This window comes from Bos javanicus, chromosome 22, assembly GCF_032452875.1.
Source record: "Bos javanicus breed banteng chromosome 22, ARS-OSU_banteng_1.0, whole genome shotgun sequence".
NCBI lineage: Eukaryota > Metazoa > Chordata > Mammalia > Artiodactyla > Bovidae > Bos > Bos javanicus.
In genome coordinates, this window is record NC_083889.1 from 54421963 (window position 1) to 54443021 (window position 21059).

Below are 21059 nucleotides of genomic sequence, written 5' to 3' on the forward strand. Positions count from 1 at the left end.
GGCACAAGGCAGTTTCTCCCCTTCCTGCGGATTCCCTCCGTGGTAATTCCGGATTTTCTGCCTCCAGAGGCGTGACATGCAGCCTGCAGAGATCTCAGTCATCGCAGTGAGGGGTGTGAATGCTCATTCCAGTCGTGGTCACAGGCACTTTGAGGTGCTCCTCCGTGAGGGTGAGTAAGGCCCTCTGCCCACAAATGGGTGTAACTGGAGAGGGCAGGCTTTATCAGCCCGTCCAGAGCGCAGGGTATATACGCAGGGGACACAGCCCAGCCCTGAAGGTCCAGGCCTGGCGCTCTGAATTGCAGAGCTCTGCAGGTGCCTGACAGCTGCGTGCGGCTCGGCAGGCCCCCGGCCACCTGGCCTGCATCTGTGCTCTTCCAGGACAACTATCGTGAAAAGCTCGGTTTTAGGTGGGTTAGGAAAATGCAGGGAGAGTTATAAGCAATACGTGTTTATTTAATTACTCTGCAAACAAACCCCACAAATGACGCCTGAACATAAAAGGTACGTAAAAATGACCAAAATATCTTAAAACCACCACCTTCGGATCTTTTCGTAGTTTTTCCCTCAGAACAAGTGTGTGTTCAGCTGGACGGTAAGTCACAAACCATATCAGCTCACGTCGAGGCAGATGATGACCGTGTTGTGTCTGGGGCCCCAAGGGGGCGCGGGGCCTCTTCCTCGCCGTCCGGGCTGCTGGCCCAGGGTCTGCGCGGGCGGAGAAGCGGGCCCGTGTGCTCACTGGTCGTTCTGCTGGCCCTCCGTGACAGACGTGGACACGGGTCCCTGGCCCTTGTTGACGTCGCTGATGCACACCCACTGCCCGTCGACCGACTCCTTCCACAGGGTCACCTGCAAGCAGAGGGCGGCACCCACTGGAGGCGGCACCCCGCCCTCCTCGCCCGCGTCTCCAAGAGGGGCGCACACCCACCTCCTCAGAGAGCACTGCTCCCCATCAAGGGCTAAACCGAGCACTTACGTCCTGGTGATTTCAGTGGAGGAACCAAGGTAAGTAAAGGAATACACACACACAGAGGAAGACAGGGGTGGGGAGAGTGATGTCAAGAAGAGGATGACTCCAGCTGCTCCTGGCTTCATCTCCCTCAGATGAAGAACTGAGAACTTTTCATGGACATGATGTGCCTGAACAAATCCTACACCACAGCACTGAGGCTGAAGTGCCCCTCCAGCAAAGACAGCCTGACTCCATGACACGTAAGAGGTGTGGCCGATGTTTAGCCCAGGGCCCCTTTCCAGGGCTGGCAGAGCACCACGCAGAGAGGCTTCTCCTGAGGCTCTGCATTGGAGTGAGAAGAGAGCCCTCTGCTTGCAAAGAAGTTATCACTTTGCAGATCGGCTACTCTGGTTTGGCTCCACAGAGATGAGGCTCTGCTGCTGAGACACTAGCTGTGCAGGGTAAGGCCCACCACAGCCAGCACCGGATCTTGGGGCAGGAGTCTGTTCCTACAGGGAACGTGGACACACTGAAGGCTAGAGATGAGGTCACAAATAAGTCATTAGTAACCTACAGCACTACTTGCCTGATGGCTCAGTGAGTAAAGAATCTGCCTGCAATGCAGGAGATGCAACTTCGATCCCTGGGTGAGGAAAATCCCCTGGAGAAGGAAATGGCAACCCACTCCAGTATTCTTGCCTGGAAAATGCCATGGTCAGAGGAGCGTGGCAGGATATAGTCCATGGGTTCGCAAAGAGCTGGACATGACTTAGTAGGTAAGAAACCTTGGAGCTGCTTCCCAGGCCAGGGACCACTTCCGACCACCCAAACTACACTGGCACTGTGTAGAAAAAAGCGAGTAGCCTCACGTACCAAGAAGTGCACACTCTTGCTCGGAAGCTCACCAAAGGGAGAGCCAAGCATCCTTTGGACCCTGTCCTGCTGCAATGCCAGGACAGGGACGTTGCAGGGTGAGCTGGGGGAAGGAGCAGGTAGGCAGTGCTATCCACATGCTCTAAGACTGTGCCACAAGGAAGTGCTTCAACAGAAAAAAGGTTTAAATAGAAAGTACTATGTTGAGAGGCTCCCAGGTACAGAATCTGAAGTAATGAGTGCTAGAATTGAACCCAAATGTTACCAGATATAGCACAGAAATACATGGTCTAATACATAGTTAAAGGAGAAAAGAAACAGGAAATTCAGGAAGAATCCCTCGCAATTAATAAAAAGGGCAATAGTAACCTAATGTAAAAAAAACAATCTCAAGAGTATCCTAGGCGGGTAAATCAGGAGGTTGGGATTCACACAAACTTCTATTAATAAAACAGATCATCAAAAAGACCCTATCGTAGCTCAGCAGATCTCTACTGAACACTGCCCCTCAGCTAACCAGGTAAAGAGCTGGAGAAGGAACAGGTGTGTGCATGGACAGGTGCCCAGCACAGTGTTCTGAAACTGACACGACACTGTAAATCGACAACACTCCCCGATAAAATGAAGAGGAAAAAAGGAAAACCTGAGAGACTGCTGTCTACTGTGCTGCAATGAGGGCTCTGGAACCGGGGCTAACGTCCATCCCTGGAGCCTGAGCTGGCCAGGAAACAAGGCTGGAGAGTGCAGGGGTGGAGAAGCTGGCAGGGAGGGACCCGCGACGATGCCCTCCTGGACCTGGAGTCCCTGGCGCCTCTGGAAGGCACCACAGTCACAGGCTTGGTGGGTGATGAGGAGGATACACACGCCCTGTGCACCCGAGAGGGAGAGGTTTGAAAAGCCCACGAATCCACAGGCCTGGCTTCTGTGGAGGGCTCCCCCACCTACACGGGCAGCACCTGTGCACTGCGGCTTCCGGGTTTGAGTCTATTCGTGTGAAGGGTAAGGAAGGAGACAGGAAGCCTGGGGTGTTGGTTCTGCACCCTCCAGTCTCAGTGAGAACCCAGGAACCCGCTGTTCCCTGCGGTGTGGAGGCCGCATTAACCAGTCAGGCAGAAGAAACGCTGCCGCCCTGTGGCCATTGCCCAAAACAGCACTAAAACCGCCGCTTCAGGGCTCTCAGACTCGCCAGGCCTGTTGGGTTGTAAAAGGCACCCGCCTTTAAGAAACATGCTCTGGCATCTCATGGATAAGAATCTGAAACAGAGGCCGCTTTCCCAAAGCAAGTTGCAGAGATACATTTTCCTCACACGGCTTTCAACAGTAGTAGCTAAACACATACTCTAAATCCCCAATTAGTAGAAAGAATCAACAGAAAACTGAAAGACTCAGTCCCAGCAGGAGCCTGGAAAGAAGGAACCTCCTAGTCTGTTGGTGGAAGTGTAACCTGGTAGACCTACTACGCAGAACATGATGGAGGTTGGTGAAAAACTGAGAAGGTAGCACAGTCAAGTGAGAAAGAGCCCTTCGCATACAGGGCCTGCAGACAACCGAACTCAAAAGATAACTGTATCCCCAACTCCGCATCATTTATAAACAGGAAAATGATAAATACCAAAGACAGATGAACTGGTAAAAATCGTGGTACAGATATAATGAAATTACTTCCTCATCCATGGAAACAAAGGAAAAATGTTCATTGCAGCTATGTGGATGGACCCAGAGGATCCCACGAACCATCTAATACAGATACAGACAGACAAATATTTCGTGATTTTCATAACATGTGTGATCTAAATAGTGTGAAATGTGAACTTCAAAGAGAAACAGGCTCAGTGAGAGAGAAAGAAAACGAAAGGAAGTATAGTACAGTACAGTGGGCGGGTACATGAGAAGGTTGGGATTCACATACATAAACTATTAGTAAAAGAGAGAATCAACAAGAACCCACCGTAGGCAGCGAGAGAACGCCAGTGAACACGGTGCCCCAAGCTATCCCGCTGAACACCCTGAGAAACCGCAGGTTGTGCGTGTGTACAGGTGACGAGCACCCAGTATTCTGAAGCTGACACGACACCGTACACCAAGGATACTTCCAGATAAAGAGGGAAAAAGGGAAACCTAAAAGAGTATTACCTAGTGTGTTTCGATGAGGCTTCTGAAACAGGGGCTAATGTCCATTCCTAAAGCCCGAGCTGGCTGGGAAACAAGGCTGGAGTGTCCAGGGGCTGAAGGAGCTGGGGGGAGGGACCAGCAATGGCCCACTCCTGGACCTGCGTGCCTGCTCCCTGGAAGGCCGCACAATCATCAGACACGGGTGGGTCACGCAGAGGCTAAAGCACACCCAGCTCACCCAAGAGCTGAGTCCTCTGGGCCCGACAGGTATGGAAAGAGCCCGAGTCTCCACAGACGGCTTCCGTGGAGGGCTCCCCTCCTCTAGCCTCGGTCCAGGGGCCCAACCCCACGTATGTCGGGCACCAGGGCTGAGGTTTCCCGGGTCGGCACCTCTTGGAGTGAGGGGTAAGGGGGAGGAAGGGAGGAGACAGGAACCCTGGGGTGTCTGTGCCGCACCCTTCAGTCTCCTGACAGCCCAGGAACATGTCGTCCCCCAGGGTTCTGGAGGCTGGAGTGACTACAGCCAGGCAAAGAAACCTGCCACCTTGTGGCCACGTCCCCAAAGAATTCATTAAAACCGTGGTTTCAGGGCAGTTCAAATTGACCAGGCCCTTGGAGCTGTTAAAGACAGTTACCTTCAAGAAATATTGCCCTAGTATCTCATGGATAAAGAATTCCTAACGACCCATTTTCCAGAAGTGGGTTGCAGAGAAAGATTTTCCTCCACTGCTGTCAACCTTAGTACAGAAAGACATGGTCTGCATTCCCAACTGGCAGAAAGAAGTCACCCCAAACACCAACCTGGAATCCCATCACACCCACAGAAGGACAATCCTTACAGTGTGAAAGGCAACCCCAGAGAGCACCTGGGAGGAAGGGAACCTGCCTACTCTGTCCGGGGGAACGGAACTGGTAGACCTACTCGGCAGAGCACTATGGAGGCTGGTCAAAAATTCAGAAAGAGATCTACTACAGTCAACTCCGAAAAAGACCTGCTGTCACAGGGCCTGTAGACACCAAATACGAAAAGATTTCCTGCACTCCAGTGTTCACTGCACCATTATTTACAAACAGAAAAGCGACAAATACTGATGACAGACGAACCAGTAAAAAATAAACGTAGTGCAGGCGTACACTGGAGTACCGACTCATCTGTAGGAACAAAGGAGTAATGCCAGTTGCAACAGTGTGGATAAACCCAGAGACGATCCCACGAACGATCTAATCCAGACAGAGACACACAGATATCTTACGATTTCAGTAATAGGTGGACTCTGAACGCTGTTACAGGTGAACTTGAAAGAGCGTGTCAGTGAAGAAGAAAGAAGAACAAGGAGGTGTTAGTGCAGGGTATGGTGGGCAGATAAATGAGAGGGCTGGGATTCACATATATAAACTCCCATCACTGAGAGAGATGATCAGCAAGACTCTACTGCAGCGCAGAGAGAACCCCAGTGAACCTGTGTCCTAAGCTATCCAGGTAAAGAATTCAAGAGGAGGGATGTGCATAAGCATAGGTGACCAGCACCCAGCATTCTGCAACTGACACGACACTGTAAATCAACAAAACGTCCAGATAAAATAGAGGAGAAAAGAAAAACCTCAGAGAGTATTATCTACTGTGTCGCGATGAGGCCTCTGAAGCCCGGGGTAAAGTCCATCCCTGGAGCCCGAGCTGGCTGGGAACCAAGGCTGGGGTGGCGGGGGGCCAAGGGAGCTGGGAGGGAGGGGCCAGCAACGATGCCCTTTTGGACCTGAATGTCTGGTCCCTCTGGAAGGCACGGCATCACCAGATGTGCGTGGGACATGCAGAGCATTAAGCGCACTGAGTGTGCCGAGAAGAGGTGAGTCCTCGGGGCGGGAAGAGGTCTTGGTGGAGGGCTTCCCATCTCTAGTGTCTGTCCAGAGACTCAACCCCACCCACGTCAGTCAGCCACCTGCGTGCTGGGGATCGGCAGGGGTTGGTATTTTGGGTGCTGAAGGGTGAGGAGGAGGAAGAAAGGAGGAGGAAGCCCTTCAGTGTGTGTGCTGGCGCATACTGTCCCCTTGACAGCCCGGGAATACGGCTTTTCCTGAGCTTCTGGAAGCTGCAGTAACCGCAGTTGGTCAGGAAGGGAGGCTGCTTCCTTGTTATCGTTTTCTATAACAAGAACTTTAAATCCACTGCTTAAGGAAGGGTCATATTCCAAAGACATGTTTGCTTCTAAATGATACCTGCTGTCAATTAATGACTTTGGGTAGGTAATGTAATAACCATGAAAACAGGGCCCACTTTTAATAAGGAAATTTCAAAAGGTACATTTTACTCACACTGTGAAAAAAAAAAAAAGATATTCAACCTAATATCAGACATTTAAATCAAGGTGTGGAAATAACAAATACAGGAAGAGTGTTCACAGAAAATGGGACCCTTGTAAGATGCTGACAGCAGTGCAATTGGTAACAGCCTCTACAGAGAACAGAACGTGGTTCCTCAGAGTCAAGACAGACCCACTGCTGGGCCGTTTCAGGCTCTGGCGAATAGGCACGTGCATGACTACTGCCTCATCTGTGCAACGGCCTCCCAGAGACAGAGAATACGCTCCTGGTTGCCAAGATGGATGGGGTCTACAGGAGCGATGGATGGGGATTTAGCATTAGCAGATGGAAGCTATTATACACAGAATGGATTAACAACAAGGTCCTACCACAGAACCAAGGGAACTACATTCAGTATTTTGTAACAAACCACCATGGAAAGGAACATGAAAGAAACATGTGTAACTGAATGACTCTGCTGTGCAGCAGAGATTAATACAACATTGCAAATCAGCTATATGCCTCAATTCACAACAGCAACAACACAGACACCACGCTAAGTGAAACAAGCCACTCACAACATCAAATCCTTTATAACTCTACTTCTAGGAGGGGCCTAAATGCTCCATTCATAGAGACAGACAGCAAAATGAGGGCTGCTAGGTGCTGGTGCAGAGGTGGGGGGTCTGAATACCACAGAGGATGAGACGGTTGGAAGGTATCACCGACTCGATGGGCATGAGTTTGAGTGCGCTCCGGCAGTCGGTGATGGACAGGGAGGCCTGGCATGCTGCAGTCCACGGGGTCACAAGGAGTTGGACACGACTGAGCGACTGAACTGACCTTATTGTCTCCACCAGAGACCGCCAGGATGTTGGCTGTGATGGACCAGCTGACATGCCACACAACGTCGTTGAACTTGTGCAGCAGTTTGGGAGACCACGTGCTGCCCGAGGCATCGTCACAGGTCCAGACGAACACCCGACCGTCCTGGGAAGAGAAGGCTCGAGTCAGGAGGTGGGGGCGGCAGGCCTCCCCGGTGACGTCTTCTCCATCTGCATCTGTGCTGGGCCTTTTCAAAAACAGGGCGAGGGAACCAGGGCAAAGCACAGCCAAAGACCTCCTGGCTGCTTCCAGCTTTGACGACCGATTTCCAGCCCGGCACCCCTGCCTGTATCCCTTCAGCCCAGAACACGCCTCAGGCTGGGCAGGAGTCTCCCAGGTCCCTTTCCTCATACCGGTTCCAGGGATGGACTTTGTCAACACTGCTGTTTCTCAAATGTTCCCTGGGACTTTCCCACATGTGCCAAGTCACCTCCTGGTTTTGGTTTCCAGTAGCCCTGTACTTTCTCAACGGAATGGGTATAGGTGTTTAAAAAGCCAAGCTCAGAGAATGAGAAGCGACCAAAAAACCACACAAAAATACACACACACAACAAACCAAAACAAAACCATCTTTTACATCATTTGAACCTCTCATACCTGGTCCTCTCAAATTTAGGACCAAGTAGAATAGGCTCGGAGGAGGGCACGGCAAACCCACTGCAGCCTTCTTGCCCGGAGAATTCCATGGACAGAGGAGCCTGGCACATTGCAGTCCACAGGTCACACCAGAGGACACAAGTGAAGCAACTTAGAACACGTGCACGCACAAGAACAGGCTCCAGTGATGTAAAAGGCCTGGCTTAACTCGCATCTTTGGTCAAAGTGTTAGTCACTTCAGTCCTGACTCTGTGACTCCATGGACTGCAACCTGCCAGGCTCCTCTGTCCATGGGATTCTCCAGGTAAAAAGACTGGAGTGGGTTGCCATGCCCTTTTCCAAGGCATCTTCCTGACCCAGGGATCAAACTCAGGATCTCTCGTATTACAGGCTGATTCTTTACCATCTGAGCCACCAGGGAAGCCCCCTCATCTTGGATGAGTGAAGTGAAAGTTGCTCAGTTGTGTTTAACTTTTTTGTGACCCCATGGACTCTACAGTCCATGGAATTCTCCAGGCCAGAATACTGGAGTGGGTAGTCTTTCCCTTCTCCAGGGAATCTTCCCAACCCAGGGATCAAACCCAGGTCTCCCACATTGCAGGTGGATTCTTTACCAGCTGAGCTTTCAAGGAAGCCTCATCCTGGGTGGTTGCATGTAATTAAAGGCTTGTCCTGGGTCTTTTCTGTCTGGGAAGCGTGACCAGGGAGATGAGCCCAAGGTCTTAGGATTTCCCACTGATCCTAGTCCTTGCTTGGGAACACTCTTGATGCCCAGGTAGCTCCAATCCCTTTCCATAAAAGGGTCAGGAGGGGAACTAGTCCTGAGTCTGGTCTTGCTCTTGGCTGAGTGGAAGAAAGCCACTGTGGCTTCTGGTCAAGACCTCACTGGGAGGCGAGCGGGCTCCAGAAGCGCTTACCTGCAGTGGTCCACAGGGGCCAGCCTCCTGCCCCTCCAAGCACTTTCCCCAGGGGACTGTGAGGGCCGACGGGACTGCCCGAGATTAACTAACGTGGGCCACCTGCATGGCTCTGAGCTGACCTGAGAGCAGCTGGCGATGGTGCTGGTAGGCAGGCCGATGGAGGGGGCCCAGGCCACATCTCGAACCCAGTCACTGTGGGCTTCCAGCTTCTGCTCTTCCTTCCACTGGCCGTCCTCCTCCTCCCTAGCAGGGGAGACGGGAGGGAGAATCCAGCAGGCAGAGTCCAGGCACCATTCCCTCACCTCCCTTCCTCCCCTGCCCCAAAGGCTCCACAGGGGTGGAGAAGCTACTCCATCTTTCTGATAGCATTTGTTGAGCCAAATAACAGCAGTTAGGAAGAGTCAAAGCGCCCGAGGAAAGGGCAAGATTTGGACTTTTTTTTAAAATAAAGGATGTCCTCTGACAGACTGAAGATAGTATTCAATGGGCAGAAGGGGAAAAGGTGATTCTGTTTCTGGTGAACTGAGGCTGAGTCACGGTGGACAGCAGACAGGGTAGAAGACTCCCCTTAGAAAGGTCACCAGCCCCACTCACTTCCACAGTTTGATGAGGTTGTCACAGCCGCCTGACGCAAACTTCTTGATGTAGTTGGGCTTCTGCCCGGATGGCTGGTCTATGAGGCTTCCGGGTACGACAGCAGGGGCCCAGCTGACAGCATTGCAGCCGATCTGCAGGGAGAGGGACTCGTGCTGACTCTGCCCCTTGGCCCAGCGACAGGACACTGCTTCTGCAGACCCAAGGCTGGTGATCATCTCCTCTCCAATTCTCAGGACTGGATTATGCAGGACAGCTCTTTTAATGAACTAAGGATTAGCCACCCAGAACTCTGCTTCAAGGATTCCTTACAGTGCACGTCTTTCTCAGCAACGTGCATTTAAAGTAGGAAGCAGGGACTCTCAGGAATTTAAAAGACAGAACATATTCCAAATATACGAAGGGAGGGCACAGATTTCAGAAAACCACACAAAGTAAATACATGGATTCATCAATCACTCTGAAGTACTCCTGCAGTCACTCCCAGGTCAAAAAATAAAATGACCATTTGCCCAAGAAGCCCTGTCGTTCGTGTCCTACTTGAATCACAGCTCCTCTTCCCCATAAGTAAACATTATTCTGATTTCTATTTATTTTAGCACATTCATCACCCAAACGCGCATTCCGAGGCACCAGTGTAGTTGTGCCATTAAAATATATATTTGAATTGCAGTATCTCTTTTTTATTGAAATGTAGTTGATTTGCAAGACTTGTGTTAGTTTCAGGTGTAGCAAAGGGATAGTTACATATGTTTTTTCAGATTTTTGTCCATTTTAAGTTATTAATATTACAAGATACTGAATAGAGTTCCCTGTGCTATACAGTAATTCCTTGTTGGCTATTATTTTTATATAGCAGTGGGTACGTTAATCACAAATTCCTAATCTATCCTCGCCCTTTTTCCCTTTGGTAACCATAAGTTTGTTTTCCTTTTTTGGGTCACGCTGTGCCGCATACGGGATCTTAGTTCCCCAACCAGGGATCACACCCACGCCCCCCGCACTGGGAGCACAGTCTTAACCAACGGGCCACCAGGGAAGTCCCGTAAGTCTGCTTTCTATGTCTGTGAGGCTGTGTTTTACACCAATCTTTAAGATTCCACATATAAGAGATATCATATGGTGTTTGTCTTTCTCTGACTTTATTTTTATAATAATCTCTAGGTCCATCCACGTTGCCGCAGATGGCATCATTTTGTTCTCCGTATGGTTGAGTAACATCCCACTGTATGTGTGTGTGTATGTGCGTGCCGCATCATCTTCATCCGTTCCTCTCTTTACGGACGTTGATGCTGTTTCCACGTCTCAGCTAATACAGTGCTGCTATGAGCAATGAGGTGCGTGTATCTTTTCAGAGGAGAGTTCTCACTTTTTCTGGATACATGCCCAGGAATGGGACATATATCCCCCACACGGTAGCTCTAGTCTTAGTTTTAAAGGAGTCTCCACACTGTTTTCCATACTGGCTGCATCAATTTGTATTCCCATCAACAGTGCAGGATGCTTCTCTCCTTTTCTCCACATCCTCCCTAGCATTTATTTTTTTTGTAGACTTTTTGATGATGTTTATTCTGACCAGTGTGAGTAAAAACATTTTTTTGATGTTTCTTGCATCTCTCATTTATGGATTCTCTCTATGATCTTACTGATCAGATTCAGGTTTGTTTCCTTTTGCCAGGACTACAGAGTATGGTGTACTCCTTCAGCAGGAGGCACACGACCTCAGACTCTCTCTCTCTGTGTTATTACCACGTCAATAATTTATGCCTCTTTTAACTCACTGGGCATTCCAAAATGGCGATACTGTCATTCTATCCTTTGTCATTTATTATATGGAATACTCCACACAGGGGCTATTTCATTCACTAATATTTGCTTCCCCCCAGGGGTACAGATCAGGTAGGAAAGGCAGCATAAACACTTAATCCCTTCTGAACCAGTTTCTTGTTATTCTTCAAAGATGACTGATTCTTTTTTATTAAATAACTATCAGGATGAAGGCATGGATTTAAGCATATTTAATGGCTTTTGGTTCACTGCAATCATTCTCACTTTTTACACTCAAACTGCCCATCTTCGGCACTTTGAGCCTGTTCAAGGTGGCTCCTTTGACATAACCTTAGTATGTCTAAGTATGTCACTGATTTCTTTTCTATCTGGCATAACAAGATGTTTGTTCCTTTCCTGCCTCAAAACCTGGGATTGGCCATTTCCAGAAGAGCTCTGGATTCTTTCAGTGAGAAACTAATTCAAGTGTACTTCTGGTGCTAAGGATGTTCACTGACAGATGATTATTCATTTTATTTCATTTGACACACAGCAGGATGGTCTCAGAATAATAATGCCATCAACATGATACCTAGTAGTATTTGTATCAGTCCATGGGGTCGCCAAGAGTCAGACACGACTCAGCAACGTAAGAACTCCATTCTCCCACTGTTTTGTTTTTTGGTGAGGGGGTGTTTTTGTGTGGATGGTACCAACATGAAGAAGTCTAGATCTCCAGTTGCTTGTGCTGCACACCATTTTTAAATAGTTATACTCTATCTATCTTAGCCGAGCACATGACCAGGACTCATTCAGTTTAATACTGAATGGTCTTCACAACTAACTGTATATTTATATGGATGTCTTTCTAGCCATTTTTGTTGCCTAAAACTTATTCTCTCTAGTAGATACCTCAGAATGGCTTATGAAAACAACAGTCCCTGAGTTTTTGCATACTGATAACACTTTGCATTCCTTACACTCCAACCTGTAAAGACAGCTTTGAGATCTAACTGCTGTTAACAGCACATAAACTGCACAAGCTGATTAACTTTGACATCAGCATATCCTGTAAAGCCATCACTACAATCAAGATATCAAATGAATTCAAAGTGCTGAAAGAAAAAACCCTTCCAACCAAGAATACTCTACCTTGCAAAGTTACTGTTCAGAAGTAAAGGAAAGACGGTTTTCCACACAAGCAAAAGTGAAAGGATTTCATCACCACTAAAGCGGCCTTACAAGAAATGTTAAAGGGACTTTTTTAAGCTGAAAAGAAAGGGTGCAAATTAGTAACAAGAAAACATATAAAAGTATAAGTCTTCCATGTTTTATGCTCATAATATAAAAATATATTAAAGGTAGTGGGTTAATTGCTTATGACGCTATTATGAAGGTTAAAAAAGTAATAAAAATCTGTGACTACAGTAATTAAAAGGATACACAAAATAAAAAGATGTAAAATGTGACATCAAACAAAAAGTGGGTGGGGGAGGATAAAAATATAGAGCTTTAGAATGGGAACAAATTTAAGTTATCAACTTAAAATAGGCTGTTATTAATATGAGCTGTTCTATGTAAACTCCACAGTAATGACAAAGCAAAAATCTATACAGCAGATACACAAGAGATAATGACAAAGGAACCTGAACGTGAGAGTGACGGCGTTAGTCACTCAGTCGTGTCCAACTCCTTGTGACCCCGTGGACTGCAGCCCACCAGGCTGCTCTGTTCACGGAATTCTCCAGGCCAGAAAACTGGAGTGGGTGGCCATTCCCTTCTCCAGGGGATCTTCCTGACCCGATCAAACCTGCGTCTCCTGCACTGCAGGGGGATTCTGTACTGTCCGAGTCAGCATGGAAGCCCAAGGATAAAGGTCATCAAACTACAAAGTAAGAGAGCTAAAGAAGTAGAAAAGCCACAAAAAACAGTAACACAGCATGAAGTACATACCTATCAATAATTACTTTAAATGTAAGTGGACTGAATTCTCCAACTAGACATGGAAGGATGGCTGACAGGAGAAAAAAACAAGATCATCTGTATGCTGCCTGTAAGAGGCTCACTCCAGACTGAAGGACACACACAGCCTGAAAAAGAAGGGATGGAAAAAGATGTTCCATGCGAATGGAAACCAAGAGAGCTGACTTTAAAACAGAGCCCGCACTAAAAGACAAAGAAGGGCATTAGATAATGACAAAGGAGACAATCCAAAAAGAGGATGTAACATTTGTAAACATTTACGCACTCAACATAGGAGAACCAAAATACATAAAGCAAATATTAACAGACTTGAAGGGAGATATAGGCAGTATTACAGTAACAGTAGGGTTATGTCAATGGCAGATCATCCAGAAAATGGCCTTATGGGACACATTAGACCAGAGGAACTTTACAGAGATATAGAGAATGTTCCACCCAAAGCAGCAGAATACAGGCATGTCTCACTTTACTGTATCCTTGTTTCAAGTTGAGTTCTTCACAAACTGAAGGCTGTGGCAACCCTAAGTCAAGCAATTCAACTGGCACCATTTTCCCAATAGCATTTACTCACTTCCCATCTATGTGTCACACTTTGGTAACTTTGCAGTATTTCAAACTTTTTCATTATTACACTGGTCTTGGTGATCTGTGCTGAGTGATCTTTGATGTTACTAACGCTAATGTTATTTATGACTTGCTAAAGGCTCATATGATGGTTAGTTTTTTTAGCAGTAAAGTGTTTTTTAAAGTATGTACATTGTTTTAGACATAATGCTATTATTGCATACTTCAGAGAAGGCGATGGCACCCCACTCCAGTACTCTTGCCTGGAAAATCCCATGGATGGAGGAGCCTGATGGGCTGCAGTCCAGGGGGTCGCTAAGAGTCGGACATGACTGAGCGACTTCTCTTTCACTTTTCCCTTTCATGCATTGGAGAAGGAAATGGCAACCCACTCCAGTGTTCTTGCCTGGAGAATCCCAGGGATGGGGGAGCCTGGTGGGCTGCCGTCTATGGGGTCGCACAGAGTTGGACACGACTGAAGTGACTTAGCAGTAGCAGCAGACTAGTATAGTTTACATATAACTTTTATGTGCACTGGGAATCCAAAAATTCAGGCGACTCCTTTTATTGTGTTATTTGCTTTATTGTGGTGGTCTGGGACCAAACCCACACTATCTCTGTGGGACAGTCTTCTCAAGTGCACATGAAACATTATCCAGGACAGATCTTATGTTAGGCCACAAAAAAGTCTTCATAAATTTAAGATGACTGAGTTACTGGTTCCAAATAGGAAAAGGAGTATGTCAAGGCTGTATATTGTCACCCTGTTTATTTAACTTATATGCAGAGTACATCATGAGAAACACTGGGCTGGAAGAAACACAAGCTGGAATCAAGATTGCTGGGAGAAATATCAATAACCTCAGATATGCAGATGACACCACCCTTATGGCAGAAAGTGAAGAGGAACTCAAAAGCCTCTTGATGAAGGTGAAAGTGGAGAGTGAAAAAGTTGGCTTAAAGCTCAACATTCAGAAAATGAAGATCATGGCATCCAGTCCCAACACTTCATGGGAAATACATGGGGAACAGCGGAAACAGTGTCAGACTTTATTTTTGGGGGCTCCAAAATCACTGCAGATGGTGACTGCAGCCATGAAATTAAAAGACGCTTACTTCTTGGAAGGAAAGTTATGACCAACCTAGATAGCATATTCAAAAGCAGAGACATTACTTTGCCAACAAAGGTCCGTCTAAGTCAAGGCTATGGTTTTTCCTGTGGTCACGTATGGATGTGAGAGTTGGACTGTGAAGAAGGCTGAGCGCCGAAGAGTTGATGCTTTTGAACTGTGGTGTTGGAGAAGACTCTTGAGAGTCCCTTGGACTGCAAGGAGATCCAACCAGTCCATTCTGAAGGAGATCAGCCCTGGGATTTCTTTGGAAGGAATGATGTTAAAGCTGAAACTCCAGTACTTTGGCCACCTCATGCGAAGAGTTGACTCATTGGAAAAGACTCTGATGCTGGGAGGGATTGGGGGCAGGAGAAGGGGACGACAGAGCATGAGATGGCTGGATGGCATCACTGACTCGATGGATGTGAGTCTGAGTGAACTCCGGGAGTTGGTGATGGTCAGGCAGGCCTGGGTGCTGCGATTCATGGGGTCGCAAAGAGTCAGACACGACTGAGCGACTGATCTGATCTGAAGTCCAGGAGTCTCTGGTGGAGGCGTCGGTTGACAGTGGCCTGCCGCGGGGCCAGGGGCACTGAATACAACTGTGAGGGCATAAGTCCTTTTGAAGGAGGTTGCCATTATCACCACTGTTTGCCACCATAGTTTGGCCTCAGTCCAAACAACAGGGAGGGAACACAGCCCCGCCCATCAACAGAAAACAGGATTAAAGATCTACTGACACAGGAGGGCCAACAGGAGCTACTCCACGTTCTTCCACGTTCAAGGTCAGGAGGAGCGGCCATGAGGAGATACTCCTCGTCCAAGGTAAGGAGCAGTGCCTGTGCTTTGCTGGAGCAGCCGTGAAGAGATACCCCACGTCCAGGGTAAGAGAAACCCAAGTAAGACGGTAGGTGTTGCGAGAGGGCATAAGAGCACAGACACACTGAAACCATAATCACAGAAAACTAGCCAATCTGATCACACGGACCACAGCCTTGTTTAACTCAATGAAACTAAGCCATGCCCATGGGGCCACCGAAGACGGGAGGGTCATGGTGGAGAGGTCTGACAGAATGTGGTCCACTGGAGAAGGGAATTGAAAACTACTTCAGTATTCTTGCCTTGAGAACCCCATGAATAGTATGAAAAGGCAAAATGATAGGATACTGAAAGAGGACCTCCCCAGGTCAGTAGGTGCCCAATATGCTACTGGAGGTCAGTGGAGAAATAACTCCAGAAAGAATGAAGCAATGGAGCCAAAGCAAAAACAATACCTAGTTGTGGATGTGACTGGTGATAGAAGCAAGGTCCGATGCTGTAAAGAGCAATACTGTATAGGAACCAGGAACGAATCAAGGCAAATTGGAAGTGGTCAAACAGGAGATGGCAAGAGTGAATGTCGACATTCTAGGAATCAGTGAACTAAAATGGACTGGAATGGGTTAATTTAACTCAGATGACCATTATATCTACTACTGCGGGCAGGAATCCCTTAGAAGAAATGGAGTAGTCATCATGGTCAACAAGAGAGTCTGAAATGCAGTACTTGGATGCAATCTCAAAAACGACAGAATGATCTCTGTTTGTTTCCAAGGCAAAACCATTTAATATCACAGTAATCCAAGCCTATGTCCCAACCAGTAACGCTGAAGAAGCTGAAGTTGAACAGTTCTATGAAGACCTACAAGACCTTTTAGAATGAACACCCAAAAAAGATGTCCTTTTCATTATAGGGGACTGGAATGCAAAAGTAGGAAGTCAAGAAACACCTGGGGTAACAGGCAAATTTGGCCTTGGAGTACGGAATGAAGCAGGGCAAAGGCTAATAGAGTTTTGCCAAGAGAACACACTGGTCATAGCAAACACCCTCTTCCAACAACATAAGAGAAGACTCTACACATGGACATCACCAGATGGTCAACACTGAAATCAGATTGATTATATTCTTTGCAGCCAAAGATGGAGAAGCTCTATACAATCAGCAAAAACAAGACCGGGAACTGACTGTGGCTCAGATCATGAACACCTTATTGCCAAATTTAGACTTAAATTGAAGAAAGTAGGGAAAACGAATAGACCATTCAGGTATGACCTAAATCAAATCCCTTGTGATTATACAGTGGAAGTGAGAAATAGATTTAAGGGACTAGATTTGATAGACAGAGTGCCTGATGAACTATGGATGGAGGTTCATGACATTGTACAGGAGACAAGGATCAAGACCATCCCCAAGAAAAAGAAATGCAAAAAAGCAAAATGGCTGTCTGAGGAGGCCTTGCAAATAGCTGTGAAAAGAAGAGAAGCGAAAAGCAAAGGAGAAAAGGAAAGATATAAGCATCTGAATGCAGAGTTCCAAAGAATAGCAAGAAGAGATAAGAAAGCCTTCCTCAGCGATCAATGCAAAGAAATAGAGGAAAACAACAGAATGGGAAAGACTAGAAATCTCTTCAAGAAAATTAGAGATACCAAGGGAACATTTCATGCAAAGATGGGCTCGATAAAGGACAGAAATGGTATGGATCTAACAGAAGCAGAAGATATTAAGAAGAGGTGGCAAGAATACACAGAAGAACTTGTACAAAAAAGATCTTCACGATCCAGATAATCACGATGGTGTGATCACTGACCTAGAGCCAGACATCCTGGAATGGGAAGTCAAGTGGGCCTTAGAAAGCATCACTACGAACAAAGCTAGTGGAGGTGATGGAATTCCAGTTGAGCTATTCCAAATCCTGAAAGATGATGCTGTGAAAATGCTGCACTCAATATGCCAGCACATTTGGACAACTCAGCAGTGGCCACAGGACTGGAAAAGGTCAGTTTTCATTCCAATCCCAAAGAAAGGCAATGCCAAAGAATGCTCAAACTACCGCACAATTGCACTCATCTCACACACTAGTAAAGTAATGCTCAAAATTCTCCAAGCCAGGCTTCAACAGTACATGAAATGAGAACTTCCAGATGTCCAAGCTGGATTTACAAAAGGCAGAGGAACCAGAGATCAAGTTGCCAACATCTGCTGGATCACAGAAAAAGCAAGAGAATTCCAGAAAAACCTCTGCTTTATTGACTACGCCAAAGCCTTTGACTGTGTGGATCACAACAAACTGGTAAATTCTTCAAGAGATGGGAATACCAGACCACCTTACCTGCCTCCTGAGAAATCTGTATGCAGGTCAAGAAGCAACAGTTAGAACCGGACATGGAACAATGGACTGTTCCAAATTGGGAAAGGAATACGTCAAGACTGTATATTGTCACCCTGCTTATTTAACTTATATGCAGAGTACATCATGCAAAATGCTGGGCTTGATGAAGTATAAGCTGGAATCAAGTTTGCCAGGAGAAATATCAATCACCTCAGATATGGAGATGACACCACCTTTATGGCAGAAAGCGAAGAGGAACTAAAGAGCCTCTTGATAAAAGTGTAAGAGGAGAGTGAAAAAACTGGCTTAAAACTCAAAATTCAAAAAATGAAGATCATGGCATCCTGTTCCATCACTTCACGGCAAACTGATGGGGAAACAATGGGAACAGTGACAGACTGTCTTTTCTTGGGCTCCAAAATCACTGCAGATAGTAACTGCAAGCATGAGATTAAAAGACATTTGCTCCTTGGAAGAAAAGCTAGGACAAATCCAGACAGCATATTATTAATAGAAGCAGAGACATTACTTTGCTGACAAAGGTCCGTCTAGTCAAAGCTATGGTTTTTCCAACAGTCATGTATGGATGTGAGAGTTGGACCATAAAGAAAACTGAGCACTGAAAAGTTTATGCTTTTGAACTGTGGTGTTGGAGAAGACTCTTGAGAGTCCCTTGGACTGCAAGGAGATCAAATCAGTCAATCCTAAAGGAGATCAGTCCTGACTATTCATTGGAAGAACTGATGCTGGGAGTTCCAATGCTTTGGCCACCTGATGCGAAGAACTGACTCACTGGAAAGGACCCTGATGCTGGGAAAGATTGAAGGCGGGAGGAGAAGGGGACAAAAGAGGATGATATGGTTGGATGGCATCACCGACTCGATGGACATGAGTTTGAGCAACTTCCCGGAGCTGGTGAAGGGCAGGGAAGCCTGGCATGCTGCAGTCCATGGGGTCACAAAGAGCCAGACATTACTGAGCGACTGAACTGAAGTCCTATTAAGCATCTTTTCTGACTACAATGATATGAAACTAGAAATAACAAGGAGAAAACTGGAAAATCCACAAATACGTGAAGAATAAACAACATGCTACTGAACAGCCAGTGGATGAACAAAAATATTAAAAGAGTAGTAACAAAAACACCATCAGACAAATGGAAGCAGAAATACAACACACCAAACTTTGTGGAATGCAGTAAAAGCGGTTTTAAGAGGGATGGTCACAGCAATAAATACCTAAAGGAAAAAAAAGTCTCAAAAAACCCCAAACTTTATACCTCAAGATACCGGTAAAAGAACAACAAATGAAGACCAAAGTTAGTGGAAGGAAGGAAGGAACAAGAATCAGAGTAGATATAAATGAAGTAGAGACTAAAAAGACAACAAAAAGATAAATGAAACCAAGAAGTGGTTCTTTGAAACTATAAATAAAACAGACAAACGTTTAGCTATACTCACCAAGAAAAAAAAGAGGGCTCAAATTTCATTTGATAAATGAAAGAGGGGTAACTGACACCACAGAAGTACAAAAGCTCATCAGAGTAACTAAGAAAAATAATAATGCAAACAAACGGCAGCAGAAGTAATGGATACATTCCTAGAAACACACTGTAAGACTGATTCACGAAGAAACAGAAAATAAAATTAGACCATTAACTATGAACACAGATGATAAAATCCTCAACAAAATAATCAGCAAACCAAGTTCAACAACATAATAAAGGATCACACACAGGATGAAGTGAGATTTATTCCAGGGATTCAAGGCTGGTTTAACAGCCAATCAGTCCAGGTGTTTACACGAGGTTAACAAAATGAAGGAAGAAAAAAAAAAAATCACATAATCATCTCAATAGATGCAAAAGCAGCATCTGATAAAATTCAATACCCATTTATGACAAAACTCTCAACAAAATGGGTATGGAAGGCATGTCCCTCAACATAATAAAGGCCATACAGGACAAGCCTATAGCTAACATTATTCTCAATGGTGAAAAGCTGAAAGCTTTTCCTTTAAGATCAGGAAGAAGACAAAGATGCCCATGCTTGCCACTTTCATGCATCAAAGTATCAGAAGTCCCAGCGAGAGCAATCAGACAAGAAAAAGAAATAAAAGGCATCCAAATTGGAAAGGAAACAGTGGAACTGTCAGTATTTGGAAATGATATATTATATACAGAAAATCCTCAAGATCCACCAAAAAATTATTAGCAACAATAAAAGAATTTAGTAAAACTGAAGGATACAAAATCAATATACAAAAATCTCTTTACATTTCCATATACCAATAATGAACTATCAGAAAAGAAATTATGAAAACAATCCATTCACAGGTGCATCAAAAAGAATAAAATACCTAGGCACAAATTTAACCACTGAGGTGAAAGACTGGTACACTGAGAATAACGATGAGAGAAACACAGACGAAAGGTATCTGTGCAGATGGACTGAAGAACACTGCTGGAGCGTCAATTCTACTCAGCAATCTATGGATCTGATGCGATTCCTAGCAAAATTCCAATGCCATTTTTCACAGAAACAGAACAAACATCCTAAAATCTGTATGGAATCACAAAAGACCCCGCAATTCAAAAATGCAGTGATCAAAACAGTGTGCTCCGTCACTTCAGTCATGTCCAACTTCTTGTGACCCCACGGACTGTAGCCCAGCAGACTCCTCTGTCCATGGGATTCTCCAGGCAAGAACGCTGGAGTGGGCTGCCATTTCCCTCTCCAAAACAGTATGGTTCAGTTCAGTTCAGTTCAGTCGCTCAGTCGTGTCCGACTCTTTGTGACCCCATGAATTGCAGCACGCCAGGCCTCCCTGTCCATCACCAACTCCCGGAGTTCACCCAGACTCATGTCCATCGAGTCAGTGATGCCATCCAGCCATCTCATCCTCTGTTGTCCCCTTCTCCTCTTGCCCCCAATCCCTCCCAGCATCAGAGTCTTTTCCAGTGAGTCAACTCTTCCCATGAGGTGGCCAAAGTACTGAAGTTTCAGCTGCAGCATCATTCCTTCCAAAAATATCCCAGGGCTGATCTCCTTCAGAATGGACTGGTTGGATCTCCTTGCAGTCCAAGGGACTCTCAAGAGTCTTCTCCAACACCACAGTTCAAAAGCATCAATTCTTTGGCGCTCAGCCTTCTTCACAGTCCAACTCTCACATCCATACATGACCACTGGAAAAACCATAGCCTTGACTAAACGGACCTTTGTTGGCAAAGTAATGTCTCTGCTTTTGAATA

The 21059-nt window shown here is 46.2% G+C and overlaps 1 protein-coding gene across 1 annotated transcript in view; it reads right to left on the bottom strand.

Moving 5' to 3' along the window:
• Positions 1 to 435: 435 nt before the first annotated feature.
• Positions 436 to 21059, bottom strand: part of SEC13 (SEC13 homolog, nuclear pore and COPII coat complex component) — a 35409-nt gene continuing 14785 nt past the window's right edge. The window contains exons 6-9 of the mRNA XM_061397087.1: positions 9235 to 9368; positions 8760 to 8883; positions 7082 to 7228; positions 436 to 852 (exon numbers count right to left, since the gene is read on the bottom strand). Coding sequence (XP_061253071.1) covers positions 739 to 852; positions 7082 to 7228; positions 8760 to 8883; positions 9235 to 9368 — 519 coding nt within the window. The 3' untranslated portion in view covers positions 436 to 738. The remainder of the gene's footprint in view (positions 853 to 7081; positions 7229 to 8759; positions 8884 to 9234; positions 9369 to 21059) is intronic.